Raw genomic sequence first — 15,121 nt, 5'->3', positions numbered from 1 at the left:
TCTATTCTACCTGATTTGATATTTGTGAGGTTGGAGATGTGTTTTTTCTTTGAAATGCAAATATATTGATTTCAATTCTATCTAAATACACTTGGCACTCTCACCCCAGACACAAAAACTCAAGGAACTCTTCAAAGCCGAAGCGTGAAGTTTCCCCCGAACAAGCCCCAGCAGGTTTCAGACCCAAGGACCCAGTCTAACAACCAGATCTGTATCAGCGAGCTGAAGAACCGGAGGGCAGATTTATTGCAGCAGCTGAGTGAGGTACTGAATGAGAACAGACAGCTGAGGACTCTTCACCATCACCATACTGTGTCACTGCAGCGCTACCAAAATGCAGAAAATGGTATTTATATGGTAGGTTGTTGTTGGTTATGTTTCTATGATGACTCCCATGCTCATTCAGGTCTGAATCATTACCAATCGTGGGCACAGAATTGGCAGAGACAAACCACACAGGTGTTGGTGGTTTCCCTTCCTTGAAAAAATTTGAATGCTTTTATCTTTCCTATGCTTTTGAAATCTGCTGCCATATATTACCCAAATTAAAAAAAATCAGTTTTTTCTCTCAAAACAGAATTTTTCAAATTCTTAAGTTCTGTGTTATTAACTTGATGACATTCCTATTCCCAGACCATTGTCAAACAAACGGACGATGTCCAGACCCTGCAGTCCGTGCTCCGTCAAACCCGTGCCTGTCGTAACAACACGGCAGCTAAGCTTAACGCCACAGAGGATAGGTTGCTCAACACAAATGACTCTCTTCAGGAGCTGCAGCGCCTCAGCCAGGATCATAACCTCCTTGAACGAGAGAAGCTCACCCGCATGTTGGCGGAGGCCTCTGCTGAGCTGGAGGAGAAGGACAAGAGGATAAATGTACAAAGAGGATGAGTACGGTGGTTATGGGTTTAGGGGAAGCCAGCAGAACTTAAACCAGCATCCATATTTAAAGCCCAAATATTTTTATTATAACCCTGGTTTTTTATTTGGTAATATGGATTTTTATGATTTCATTTCTTTGTTAATTTTCTCTTTTTGTAATCTAGGACTTAGAGAGGTATGCTCGGTTGAGCAGAAGCTGGTTCAATTTCCAGTCAGCCTCTGATGGAGCGTCTGTTGGCCCCATCGGGGCCCGCTCCTGCTCACGCCTGCCGCATCCCACTGAAGTATATGGTGAAAGCGGCCCCGACTCCGTGTCCTTGTGCAGCACCAATTCGCCCCCTCGCTCATTGCTGAGGCTGGTGGAGGGTGCAGCTCCGGTTCTGTCAGCTGCAATGTCAACGTATGCTCCAGTGTCCACGCCTCATCCTGTCTCTTTGCCCCTTCATTTTCTTGCACCAAGGCCGGCGCTGGAACTGGCGTCACCTTCTCCAGTTCCGTGCCCAAGGTCTGTGGTGAAGCCGACACCTGCAGCCCCTTTTCTGGGACCCTTGGGGGCTGAGAGGCCGACACCTGCAGCCCCTTCAGCCACCGCTCCTAGTCCCTCTTTGTTGGAGAGGCCGACACCTTTAGTACCTGCAGCCCCTGTTCCCTCGTTGGTGGAGAGGCCGACACCTGCAGGTCCTGCAGCCCCTGTTCCTGGCCCCTCGTCAGCAGTAAGGTCATCGCCTGCAACCCCTGCAGCCCCTGCTCCCTTGTCAGCGGTGAGGCCAACACCTGCTGCTCCTTCAGCCACCATTCCTGGTCCCTCGTCAGCGGAGAGGCCGACGCCTGCAGCCCCCGTTCCTGGTATCTCGTCATCGGAGAGGCCGATTCCTTTAGGCCCTGCAGCCCCTGTGTCTGGTCCCTTGTCAGCGGTGAAGCTGTCGCCTCCTGCAACGAGGCTGGAGGTGGAACTGGCGTCCCCTACACCAGTTCCTTCCCAAAGGTCTGCAGTGAAGCTGACACCTGTAGCCTCTGTCCGGGGTCCCTTGTCGGTTGAGAGGCCGACGCCTGCAGCCCCTAGTCTTTCATCATTGGACAGGCCGACGCCTTTAAGCCCTTCAGCCCCTGTTCCTGGTCCCTTGTCTGTGGAAAGAACGGCGCCTTTAGGCCCTTCAGCCCCTGTTCGAGGTCCCTCGTCAGTGGAGAGGTCGACGCCTGCAGGCCCTGCAGCCCCTGTTCCTGGCCCAACATCGGCAGAGAGGTCATCACCTGCAGGCCCTGCAGGCCCTGCACCTGGTCCCTTGTCAGCGGTAGGGCTGATGCCTCCAGTCCCTTCAGCCCCTGTTCCTGGTCCCTCGTCGGCAAAGAGGCTAACGCCTGGGGCCCCTTCAGACCCCTTGTCAGCGGTGGGGCCGATGCCTTCAGCCCTCGTTCCTGGTCCCTTGTTGGCGGAGAGGCCGACGCCTTCAGCCCCCGTTCCTGGTCCCTCGTCGTTTGAGAGGCTAATTCCTTTAGGCCCTGCAGCCCCTGTTCCTGGACCCTTGTCAGCGGTGAGGCCGCCGCCTGCAGCCCCTTCAGCCCCTGTTCCTGGTCCCTCGGCGGCGGAGAGACCTACGCCTGCAGCCCCTGTTCCAGCTCCCTCGTCCACGGAGAAGCTGATGCCTGCAGCCCATGTTCCTGGTCCCTTATCTTCGAAGAGGTCGACGCTTGTAGGCCCTGTTCCTGTTGCCAAGATGCCCGTGTGGCGTTGCCCACCGTCCCGGGCTGCAAAGAGACACTATGCACGACAATACACAAATATTCAAACAAACAAAAAAATTATCTGACCATTCTGCACATTTACCAGGACTCCCAAAAAACTGTTAACCCACACATCTGTTTAATAAATCAGTTACTCTAAACAACATATTGCCTGTAATGAACCGGTTGCCTCAAAGCTTCAAGAACAAGAACAGTTTGGCCTGGCTCCCTTGGGCCTGTGTCACTACCCACCAGTGACCCTTCAGCCCCACAGTCTCTATTGGGTGACCCCTCGTCCTGCAGCGAGGGAGCATGAAGAGAAGAACCCGGTCTGCTACTCGCAGAACCCAGAGGCAGTGTAGGGCTTCAGTCTGTCATAATGAACCTACCATTTCTGTCCAGGATTTAAAGGACTGTCAATGCCATAGGTTAGTTCAATTTCTCCACTAGAGTCCAGCACAGCCAGTACCCTATGGTGGCCCTCCCAGTGGGGTGCCAGCTTCAGAAGGTCCTCCTTGGCATTGGGCAGCCAAACCAGATCTCTTTCCGCATATGGCCGATACATTTCATCAAAATACAGTCTCTGTGTTTAATGAGTATTGGTAATAAACTGCCTGGCGCTGAAGAAAGCAGTTTCCAGCCTCCCTACCAGGGAGGCTACGAAGTCAGCGTGAGACAAAAGCATGTCCAAATGCACTGCTTAGAATAGTGATTTTCAACTAGTGTGCCGTGGGAAATTATCTCAAATCTAGTGGCCGCTACCAAACATCGGTAGCGGACGATATTCGCCTCGTTTACCGACATCGACACATCGGTAATAAACTTGACTTTTGCCAATATCAATGGCTAATGTTCATTGGTATTTTGTAATGTTGGGTTCACACTGGACGCGGAGGAGACGCCAAAGCGCTGCGCTAATCCCTAACATTAAGCAAAAGCGTCCCAACATTTGTCTTTCCCCGCCCCCCCCCCCCCCCCCCCCTTTTCCCCTCTCTCTTTTTATCTTTATGACTGCTTGTGTGGCTGTAGTGGATGGGCAGAGGGGGACATTTAATAATGGCATTTGTAAAATTGGTCAAATTAAAACTCCTGGACAACACAAGGGGAATTCAAAGTATGGGATGCAATTTTTATAATTTATATCATATAAAATGTATCATCAATATTGTTAAAAATCCTTTTTCAGTGTTTCCTGATGCGATACACTCGCGTCAAGCGGAAAAAATTGACTCGATGCCAAAATGATCGCAGCACGGCGCTAGGCAGCCTTGGCGCAGCGCAGCGCTTCAGCCTCCGGTGTAACCCGCACAAAGGTTTAACATGGGAGTGGGTGGGAGCCAGCTGTTATTTAAGGCTTGGCGCTGTGCTTTGGCGTCGCTTCAGCGTCCGGTGTGAACCCAGCGTTAGAATTGGTGCGGACCAGGGGAATCCGACTGTTTAATTTAAACAAAGCATCGCGAAGGCCCAAGGTGGGTGTTGACGCGATGTGATTTCTGCCCAGTGCTCTGAATGTAAAGTGAAGAAATTCAATGAAGCGCGGGTAAACTGTGAATCTGAGGAGGGCTGTTTTAAAAGGTCCTGTTTTAAATTATCCTTGTGGTATTTTGACCAAAATATGTAGCAGACATTTCATTAAGACCCCAAGGAACCATATTAAATGTGATAAAATGGGCATAATATGTCTCAGTTAAATAAAGTTTAGTTAAATCAAAGATTGTTTCATAAATCTGATTCAATTTGTGCTCATTAAAAGATAAGAGTAATAAAGGGCTGAAATAATTTAAAATAGTGTTTTTTAATACATTTAGAAACTATATTACCAACTATATGTATTATATGTAGAGTGTCATTTTGGTTGGTGGTGTGCCCCAGGATTTTGTAAATTAAAAAAATGTGCCGCAGCTCAAAAAAGGTTTAAAATCACTGCCTTAGGAGACATTAACCCACACTGCATGAAAAGAAGAATTTGTGTTCACAGGACTCTGCAGGCAGCAGAGAATACTGCCGGGAATTGACACAGGTTTCCAGTTTCTGGCGGTTTTACAAGCCTGAGAATGTTGGGAGGTGAACACCCTGCTCCTATAGGCCTAGGGGAGGCGTTGACATTTAAATGACAATGCTTTGAGCTTTACAAATGCAAATCAGGATAGTTTCACTCAGTGGTGCAGAGGTAACACCTTTTTCTAAAAGGTACTGGCTAAGGTACCAACTAAAATATCTGGCCTAAGTACGCCAGGCTTAAGATATATATAAAATCTGAAATTGTAGCTTATATAGATTTCCCTTATGTAAGTAAGTGTGCTATAATTAATTACTTTGTATAACCGCTGTTTCAAAAGTGAAAAGGTAATTTGTGAGGTTTTACTCTGAAAACGTCAGGTCAGTCGTTAACGTCGACACGGAAGAGGCGTCGTCCAATCCAGATGTGTAAAGTAACGAATTACAATTACTCAAGTTACTGTAATTGAGTAGTTTTTTGTGTACTTTGTAATTTTTTGAGTAGTTTTTTAAATGGGTCATTTTACTTTTACTTAAGTAGATTTTGACAGAAGTATTGTACTTCGCTACATTGGAAATTACATCCGTTACTGAGTAAAAAAAAAAACATAGTTCAAGGCGCAAGGCAATTTTCACTGCAGTGGTAGATGCTGCATAGAGTGGGTGACGTTCCCTCACGTGCACGTTCAACATATGAAAACTGATCGAAAAGTTCACTGTTCGCGAAAAATATGCGCGACATGCCAGAGGTGTGGACTCGAGTCACATGACTTGGACTCGAGTCAGACTCGAGTCATGAATTTGATGACTTTAGACTCGACTTGACAAACTGTAAAGAGACTTGCAACTCGACTTGGACTTCAACATCAATGACTCGTGACTTCACTTGGACTTGAGCCGTTTGACTTGATAAGACTTGCTCTTTTCCCCAAAACACAAAGATTCAAAAGTATGTTATTAAGGAGCGCTCTGTATCCGTCATCGTGTTTGTGTGCGTCTGTGTGTGTGTGTGCAGTGCCCGCTCCCAAAACGCCCACTACGCGCTGTGCGTTGGGCACCAAGTCCTGAGGGGGCACCAAAAAAAAATCAACTGAAAAATCATCATAGTTATAATAATTATGTAGCCGAGCGTTTGGTTGTATCATAAGTCCGGCTTCAGCCGACAAAGGAAACGAGAGCAGGTCCTGTGCTCGGGACAGCACACCCGTTTATTCTCCGTTCATTTTACAACTTCACTCATCACAGCACCCACTTCCTTTAAAACCCCCTTTCAAAATAAGAGTCACTACCAACAACCCACTTAAAACCGGAAATACAAATCAACCCTCAACAATAACGTCATTAAATAAATTAGCTTACAATTATAATGCCGATATTATTTCAGTATAGAAATATTGGGTACCTTTTAGACATGTATATCACAAAAAAGGCAGAACAAGAGATATATTAAATTGCTCAAAAAAAGTTAAAGAAGATTGACTATTCTTGTATTGATGATTATTTAATGTAATCATAGAGGAGTTATGCTTAGGGCACCAAAATGGCTCGCAGCGGCAATTGGTGGAATCATACTACGTCCCCATCGTGCACAAATGACTGACAGACCTTTGGCCAATGTGGTCTTTTGCAAATGCAATGCAGCATAGGGCCCTGACATATAAAAAGCACAACCCTGTTCATTGTTATGTTCAAGTATTTGTTATGTTTCTCACATGTACACACACACACAGACAATATGACGTGAGATAAACACAGGACAGGACAATGTTGTTAGCACTTTTGTACAAATAATTACAGTTGCACTTGTTTTTTCAAATGTGTTCATTCTGTAGGAGTGGTTTAAAATGAAGAATATTCTTGCAAAATATGAGTTAAATGTTTAAAATGACTGGTTAATAGTGCAATAGGGAAGTGCAATGTTGGCACAATTTTTTTTCTGTAATTTCAATTGCACTTGTTTTAATAAATAAATACAGATTTTAAAAGCATACATGATCTGTGTAAATATATTATTACTCAGTGATCAAAAGGACTCGAAAAGACTCGAAACTCAAACTGCAGGACTTGGACTTGACTTGAGACTTGTCAGTCTTGACTTTGGACTTGACTCGGGACTTGCCTGTCTTGACTTGGGACTTGACTCGGGACTTGAGGGCAAAGACTTGAGACTTACTTGGGACTTGCAAAAAAATGACTTGGTCCCACCTCTGCGACATGCACAACACTGCACAGGGAGCCACTGCAGAGCGGCTACAGAGGCGCCCGTGGCTGGAGAGCTGCGGGTTGCCGACCCCTGGCTACGGCGAAAGAGCGATTTGTTTACTGCTCCGCCGTTAAAGACATGCGGACGTCAAAACATTAGTTCGGCTATAATATTAGATTCGCCTCGCATTTTCCCCTCCCGGTCTCGGTGGTGCGCGACTCCACCGAGACCGGTGCACCACACAGTTTGAGAATGACTGCGCTACACAGGGCCGGCCCTAGCACATTTGCCGCTCTATGCAAACTTCACTCCTGGTGGCCCACCACGAAAAAAATAATATATATTTATTTTTCAAACCATTTCCCATGAAACGGAATTGAAAGTTTCAGACGGTATTTTGCCCTGTAAGACTGCATTTATTTTCAAATAAACACAACAATGATCTCAAGACAGCGTCTCTCATCAGGAGAAGGCAAACATTCTGTAACGTTTTATGTAGACCTCTGATAATATGAACTTGTTCACCGTTCAAATTCATTATTTGTCATTAAGTTGCGTTCAGTTCAACGTTCTCATAAAAATGAACATGTTCAATGAACGCGTTCTTTTGAACTCGTTCATGCACAACACTGCCTGAAACTCAACACTGGCCTACCTGCCTCGGCCGCCTGCGAGCAACTCTTCAGCTGTGCTGCTGTTCACTGCAAAGCGAGCCCGGATGAGCTCTACTCACATTGAAAATCAGCTGCTGCTCAAACTCAACAAGAAGTTTGTAGACTAGTGCTCGAAAGGTGGACCAAAGTTTAACCAAAAGTTGAAATATACAGTGGGATAGCGGCATTTTAACTTTTTATTTTAGCTGTCATGTGGTTCATATCTTGACATGTCACTTATATTTGTAAAGATTCTCCTTTAATTGAAAATAACTGTTTTTGGATTGGATTTATGAAACCTTGTCCTTTTTTGCACTGTATAGGAGCGGCCCCCATCAAGTTGTTGGAAGTAACTAAGTAACTTTTACTTAAAGTACATTTTAAATTAACTACTTTTTACTTTTACTTGAGTAGATTTTTAGATGGGTACTTTTACTTGTACTTAAGTAAAATTTCATCAAAGTAAAGGTACTTTTACTTGAGTACAATATTTCAGTACTTTTTACACCTCTGGTCCAATCACAGCCTTGTGAATGTAGGGTCTGTCTCCCACAGACATGAAACTACCGTCTTGTGTTTTACGTGGTCCGACCAGTGATTCTGTTTTCTGTTTAAAAAACTTGCTGTACTCGACACAACACTGTTTCCCTGGAGGAGAGGATGAGTGTGTTGGAAAGCAAAGCCCCCCCCCCCCCAAACACACACAGACAACGAGGCAGTCACTGCAGATTAGGCCGAGACTCTAGCTGCAAGTCCTAATTTTCAGTGTGGAAAATGACGCCATTGTATGTAAGTAACTGTTTAGTAATTGTGTTTTTTTTGCTGTGGATCTTCCAACGGTTATGTAGCGAGGCTATTTCCATTTATTTATAATATACTAATGTTACTCATGTTGTTTTTTCAGCTGCCTGTTGTATGGCGTACTATGAGCCTGTATGACGGAACCTCCTCAACATCCAACCGGACCTTGCAGCTCTTCGAGCAGCACTGATAAGTTCAGGAGTCGACAGAGAAGAAAGAGGGTAAGGTTAGATTCATTAGATCATATTTCAGTTACATGCATAGGTGTATGTTGTCATTGAACTGTGCCTATTGTATTGATTGTGTTTACAGCCGATTGACGCGGGACAGATGACATGCATCCATCCTTCCACAGCCAGGAGCTCACCGACCTGTGTGCCACACTTCAAATAAGACTGGAATTACATCACATTACATGTCATTTAGCTGACGCTTTTATCCAAAGCGACTTACATTTTTAGAACACTCATCATTTTATGAGGGGCCATCTAGGGGTTCAGTATCTTGCCAAGGACACTTAGGCATGGAGATGGGATAGAGTGGGATTCGAACCAGCAACCTTATTGTTGCAGAGCACCCGCTCTATCCCCTAGGCCAAGCTACACTTGACATTTTTTTTCTTTATCTCTTCAATACTTTTGTTTTTAGTATGTTGCTGTAACTGAACAATTTTCATATTATTTTGCATCTTTCACAATTCATCTCTCTCGTTTGCATTGTCCTGTGCTCTAATACATGTAAACACATGTAAATACATGTGACTTCCTGATCCCCATATTGTCCTTTTACTCTTTACAACCAGAGGGTGGTGCTACTGCACTAAGATAGAACTCAGAGGTTTGCATCATTTTGAAAGCGTTAATAATTTAATGCTGTTCATCAAGCTTTGACTACCTTCTGTGATAGTGAATGAATATAAAAATAAAAGTGTTAAGATAATTATTTGACTGAGTGAAAAGCGTTCAAATCAACAAGAAAAACTAAAACCAAAAGGTTAGTTTTTGATCCTTTGTTAACCTGTTAGTCAGACTATGGTTTTACTTTGCTGGAACTGAAGTAGACAGCAGTAACCCATTCACCATCAGAACCTTGCACCCCCACTTTGTCACAGCAGATTCTGCTCTTTCTCTGGTTAGTTCCAAGATCCCACTCACATATTATTAAGGCTAGAGTTTGGAAGATAAATTCACCATAATGTCATGGACGGTTACCTATGGCAGATTAGCAATGCAAGGAAAGGGCAGCCACTGCTGCATTCCAGACCTGGGAGGATTATCTGACCTCCAGCCAACTGGAAGGATTGTTATCCCATTTCCTTTGAGTGTAAACCCTAGCACACTCATATTACTCTGTTCACCACTGCAGGGCACTGTATGAGTTTCCTTTCCATGGTATTAATATATGCTTTGTGAAAAAGAAAATATGACAACCACACAAGACCCTTTGTATCTTTATATTGAAAAATGAACATATTGTTTCATAATCACACAATTCCAAGAGGTTTTTTGTGGAAAATACATTTACAGTAGCAAAACGGCACAGTATGGCTGGCAGCTGAACGTTAATTAAGCATCAGATGTATGTCACCTAATCCACTGCAAAATAATTTTGTGCAGGGGAAAAAATTTGTGCAGTGCAGACTGGAGGGGAAATAAGAGGGGGGAGTGAGACAATAAAAAAAAGCTTGTCCAAAGAATTTTTTTCTTAAACATTAAAGTTAATTTAAAAAACACATGTGAATCATGGCCGAACTAACACCGGCAAAAATAAGGATGTAAAAAAAAGATTGTGCTCATGAGGTAACAGTCATGCCATTAAACACACACAGGATTCTGACCAAATTTCACAATGGTGCGTGACACGATTGATGATGTCATCATTATAGCTCATCGCGCATCTTTTCTCCCTTAGGTCTGACAACTCTGCCGATATAAAGGATTGAGTTGGTCTTGCTGTCCTTCACCAGGAAGATGAAGGGATGATCCACGTAGAATAGTTTAGGGTCCCTCAGCTTTCCAGAGCCAAAGATGCTGGTATCGAACGGATTTCCATCAATATCCAGCTCCAGGGCCGAAGCGTGGTAGACGTTGGAGAGGTAGAGGTCCTTCTTTCCAGAAATGTTGGACAAGTCCGCCTTGGCTTTGTCTACGGCTTCAGTTAGCCCAAGATCAGCCAGGTGTTTCTTGAGAAGACAGAGAAAACAGCGGTGCTCAGATGATTTTTTTTGTATGCACAATATATCTATGCTTGTGAGAACCATCAAATCACCACCTGTCCACCATTTACCTGCAGATTATGGCTGACTTCCAAAGAGATCTTAGGAAGAGAGATGGCCACAGCTCTGTTCTCCATCTTACTGAGCCAAATGTCCACCTGATTCCTGGTCAGGAGTTTCTCCAGGCGTTCCAGAGGCTCCAGGTGGTAGGGCATGATGAGGATCATGGAGGCCTGCTTCTGACCCAGAGGCATGTTCAGCACAAAGATACGGTTCACAGTGTCCTCGTAGAAATCATACAGACCTGTATGAAAAGCAGTCAAACAAATCAGATATTTAGTTCACACTCTTGTCGAGTCAGACATTAAGAATCAGCAATAATGGAGAAACTCACCTGTACGGTGCATCATGGGAACCCCAACGGTGAATGAGCGAGTAACCAGGAAACCACGATTGTCAACCATTTTTTCATGGAACTTCTCATCCCAGTGAGCTGTGGGACAAAGATAAGAAGACTCTTTTACACCTCTAATTTAATTAAGTCATGATCAGAAATCTAATAACTTGGCTTTGAATCAAAGAGATTATTTATACTGACGCTTGAAGAACATGGCGTTGACAATCAAGGCTCCATCTGGGTTCTGCACGTCCTTGGTGACCTCGGGAAGCTTGCCATCAGTTGACTTTACCGCCCAATCGTTGATGGAGTTCACAGCGCTTCTCTTGTCACGTAAGTTTATTTTTGAATGGTCGAAGTTATAGTGCTTTTTGCTGCTTTTCACAAAATCATCAGCAAAGGAGACGGAGCTTGGCCCATAAAGGCGATTGTTGATCTTCCATGTGGAGTTGCGTGTCTTGGCATTGCTCACCTGGGAAGAAACAACATATAAACCGTGAATCTAAACTAAGGGTCTATTTTAAGGCCTCCTGGGTAGAATTACAAAGGATTAGAGGAAATAAAACAGGTTTATTATATGGTTTCATTTATTGTATCAGTGTACTTACCTCAGATAGCAGCTCAGACAGTCCTGCATGCAGATGCTCGTCCTTTAGTTTTTCAGCACTGAGGACAGTTTTGACCTGCGAGGCAGTGGAGGACTTTCCACCAAGAGCCACCATCCCCAGAGAGGAGGCCACCACCACAGGAGAGATGAGGATGTTCTCTGAGTCTTTCTCCTTTGCCATGTTGTGGTAGAGGCTAAAAAAATAACAAAAACAAAACAGTGCTTTCTTTAAGTGCACAGTCAGGTAAATTAACCTTAGATATGTATAGCTATCAGTTTATAAATGATTATTGTCAGATTTACAGACCTGAAAGCCAGGTTTGCACTGTTGTCAGCCAGTGTGATGGCATGACTGCTCAGCTTCTTTTCCTCTGCAGAGGCCACAAGGGACAGCAGCCAGAGAGCTGCAAAGTTTGTCACCCACATCCTGTCTGTATCTGAATGCAGCTGTAGAAGCCTGCAAAAAAACGGATAGTTACTTCGTGAACATTACTTAACCTGGGTTGGTTGAGTAAATTCAAATAAATTATGTAGTGAGAAGCATGCATTTCTCAATGGAGGGAGGTTGTGGATAAAAAACACTCAGAACTATATTAATTAATCAAATATATTGAGTAGAAAGAAGTGGGAGATTGCGAGTACACAGTCTGGATTTGAAGCTGTGGTAGAGGAAAGGCAGGGCTGGCTCCGCCCACACAGAAGCTTGGGAATGCCTCCAATTTGAGGCAGACATGTTCCTCGCCACGTCAGCAACAGCTACAGGTTCAGCTGTACAGCCACTGTGTAGCGTTTATAGCTCTTTGCAGACTCGAGGCTGTAACAAGATGGCTCTCAATTTTCCTGCATTCATTGCAATCAATGCAAACTGTTCTGCATTGCATATTGTTCCCAAGCCTGTGGAAAGGATCAGAAATTTTCGACTTTTTTTCTGTAGCAGCACTCATTTTCCCGGCCAAGAGTTTGTACCTACTTCGTACTGAATCTAACTGATCTCATCATACAAAGAACTGCCTTTGGGCAATCTGATTTTTCATTTACGGGCATCATGCATTGGAATATGCTTCAAAAGCAGATGGAAATCTGATGAAAGCTCATTTTGAGATCAAAGTTTTAGTGCATTGTCCTTGTTTGATAAAAGATAATGAATAACTAGATTCAGAGCCTTAACACTGTTATAAACCAGATGCCCTGATAGGTCTCAACACATCGCTGACAACAATCCACCACTGCAGAGGTACATTGTCTTTGTCTCTGTGCTTTCATAACTTGTTTTACAGCAGGAATGACTTTTGCATCATGTTAGGATACCTTGAGATCTTTTGATGTCTGCGATTTTCATTCTGAAAGACAAGAGGTGTATGTAATAATCTCCACAGAGCAGTCAATAAAACATTATTCAGGCTCTGGTGGAAACATTCTTTGTCATCTGATTCCTCCTTCTTATTTTTACAGTTATTCATCCCATAGAAATAGAGAGTTTAGGTTTAGGTTATTATGCAAGTCTGTTCTGCTTGTTCACAAACGATCAGGGTGTGGCTGTGTGAGTGACCCAGAAAAAATGTCATCCAATCAGACGTGCCACAGTAGAGCAGAACTGATTTCTAGAGGATAGATGAACCGCCCATCTTCAAAACCGTGATAGATCCAGATTAAGTAAAAAACTAGATTGGGTGCCTATATCAAACTTTTCACTGAATTTATACTGAAATACATTTGAATTCTCAATAAAGCAGTGACCTGCAAGGGGCTAACTAATATGAGAATCAACATGCTGGGATAAGTTGAAGAAGGATTTTAAGCACTGCTTAGTTGTTTTCCTAAAAAAGAAGTCATGTGAAATATGCAGGTCAGACAGCAGGAGAAATAGCAGTAGATTTTAAACTGGTTAAAATGGAAAAATGCTGGACTGAAACCTAACACCTGAAAAAAAAGCAGCCCATTCACCCTCTGCATTCAATCCTGAAAACAAAGACCATTGTCTTCCAATCCTTACCTGGCACAGATTCACTCTATGTGTCCCGTCTGAGCTGTGTCCTGTGAATGTAATGTAAAGTCAGTTCACTCTCCTGCTCTATATACCCTGTGAGAGAACTTTCTAGAAATGGGAAGGGGCTATTCAAATAAGGGATGTCTGTGTTATCCTTAGGAAGTTGGAGCTGGGACGTCCCACAGGCTGGACGGAAAGGGGTTGGCTGGAGTTGAACTCCTCAGCACTGGTCTGGGCTCTGCTTTGAGACTTTTACCATTATGGCTGAAGAGAAACTCCGAAAAAATCTGACTGTGGATCAGTTGTGGTTTGCTGATGTGCAAAAAATAGTGCTCAGCCTTCAGGTCCTTATGCCGCTGGCTGACTCAATCTCCAACACCACTTACATCACATGGAAAAGATTTTGCTGAACTTAAATCTGAACAGAATGATTTCTTCACTGCACGAGAAAAACAGATAATGTGGAACCTTCAAGTTGTTTTTTCAGCTGTTGCAGCTTGTGGAAGTGTGTGGGCCTCTTTAGGGAAACCAACCCTCTGCACTCTCAGCAGACGAGACACAAGAGAATGGAAGTTGTTGTTCTTTAGAGACGAGCAGTATTTCATTGTAGCAGAACTTGTCTGATTTAATACGGAAACACAACTTCAGTTCATTCACTTGCAGTAATGTTTCTCAGAAGTTGCAACATCTCCGGCCCAGCCCCCATCACCAGCCCTGCCCCCACCCCCACACTGCCACGTCTGTCCTTCTCAACTGCTGATTACAGGGTGGTTGAAGAATGGGGGTACTGTGGAGAGCTAACTGCCAGACCTCCTTTTTCAATTCATGCAATATTGCTTTAAATATAATAAAGTAGAGATATAGGCCTAAAGTATGTAACCCTGATCAGTCTCAACTTTTTTTTTTTTTTTTTTACAGTAGATGCTGGTATTATCCTACATCTGTTGCTATTTCACTTATTAATTACTTCCAATGAAGTATTTTGGACAACTTTTAGATTAGATTAGATTAGATTTCTTTATTTATCCACACAATGGAGAAATTCACTTGTTACAGCAGTAATAGAAAAACAGAATTAAAGTAACAGTGCCGAAGCACAGTAAAAAAAAGAAAGAGATCACAATATGTACACTACTAAAACTACACATTATAAGAGTATAGAAACAACTATACTCTTTTCTGCACTATTCTGGTTTGCACTACTCACATTCTATATAACGTGTGCCTTTTACCCTGAGAGGTATAAGGGCACAGACTTCAATCTATATAGTTACAATAAAAGGAACATAGATTTACTGCATTGCTTTAAAGAAAAGGCTCACATTATATGCAGCATTAGTGCACACATGTGATGTATATCTAAATACAGTGCGTGTACAGTATGTGTCTTTAATCACTTTTCTGATCCACCACCACACAAACTGAGGGATGTCAGTGCTGTAGACGTAACAAGATATGATGCGATATTTCAGCAAATTGAATGTGAACATATTGTCATTTTTCTTTTAAAGACAGTCGGTTAAGTCAGGAACCATGACCATGTCCGTCACGTTTTCTCCACCAGGGACTCCAATAAAAGAGAAAAACTAGCAGACCTTACAGGGTGGAGCTACTCTGTTCTATTTGAGGACCAGAGCCTCAAATAGAATAGAGCCC

The 15,121-nt window shown here is 43.6% G+C and overlaps 1 protein-coding gene across 3 annotated transcripts; it reads right to left on the bottom strand.

Annotated features, from left to right (window-relative positions):
• Positions 1–9,697: 9,697 nt before the first annotated feature.
• Positions 9,698–13,581, bottom strand: serpinh1b (serpin peptidase inhibitor, clade H (heat shock protein 47), member 1b). Of its 3 annotated transcripts, XM_062386686.1 has the most exons (8): positions 13,472–13,581; positions 12,787–12,818; positions 11,786–11,935; positions 11,480–11,672; positions 11,073–11,343; positions 10,869–10,967; positions 10,546–10,778; positions 9,698–10,441 (listed from the first exon to the last, which is right to left on the bottom strand). In XM_062386686.1, exons 3-8 carry the CDS (start codon positions 11,902–11,904, stop codon positions 10,139–10,141), a joined length of 1,218 nt encoding a protein of 405 aa, XP_062242670.1. In that variant the 5' UTR covers positions 11,905–11,935; positions 12,787–12,818; positions 13,472–13,581; the 3' UTR covers positions 9,698–10,138. The 3 variants fall into 3 exon arrangements, with proteins under 3 accessions (XP_062242670.1, XP_062242671.1, XP_062242669.1); XM_062386687.1 differs by lacking the exon at positions 12,787–12,818 and having other exon boundaries at positions 13,472–13,558; XM_062386685.1 differs by lacking the exon at positions 13,472–13,581 and having other exon boundaries at positions 12,787–13,447.
• Between the last annotated feature and the right edge of the window lie 1,540 nt (positions 13,582–15,121).

Source organism: Platichthys flesus, chromosome 4, assembly GCF_949316205.1.
Source record: "Platichthys flesus chromosome 4, fPlaFle2.1, whole genome shotgun sequence".
NCBI classification, from domain to species: Eukaryota; Metazoa; Chordata; class Actinopteri; order Pleuronectiformes; family Pleuronectidae; genus Platichthys; species Platichthys flesus.
This window is presented reverse-complemented; position numbering and strand designations above follow the sequence as displayed.

Coding starts and splice junctions, on each gene's coding strand:
- serpinh1b (XM_062386685.1), bottom strand. CDS start 12,938: ATGAATAACTGTAAAAATAAGAAGGAGGAATCAGATGACAAAGAATGT. Junction 11,936..12,786: donor AGACATCAAAAGATCTCAAG/GTATCCTAACAT, acceptor GTTTTTTTGCAG/GCTTCTACAGCTGCATTCAG. Junction 11,673..11,785: donor AGTGCAAACCTGGCTTTCAG/GTCTGTAAATCT, acceptor TTATTTTTTTAG/CCTCTACCACAACATGGCAA.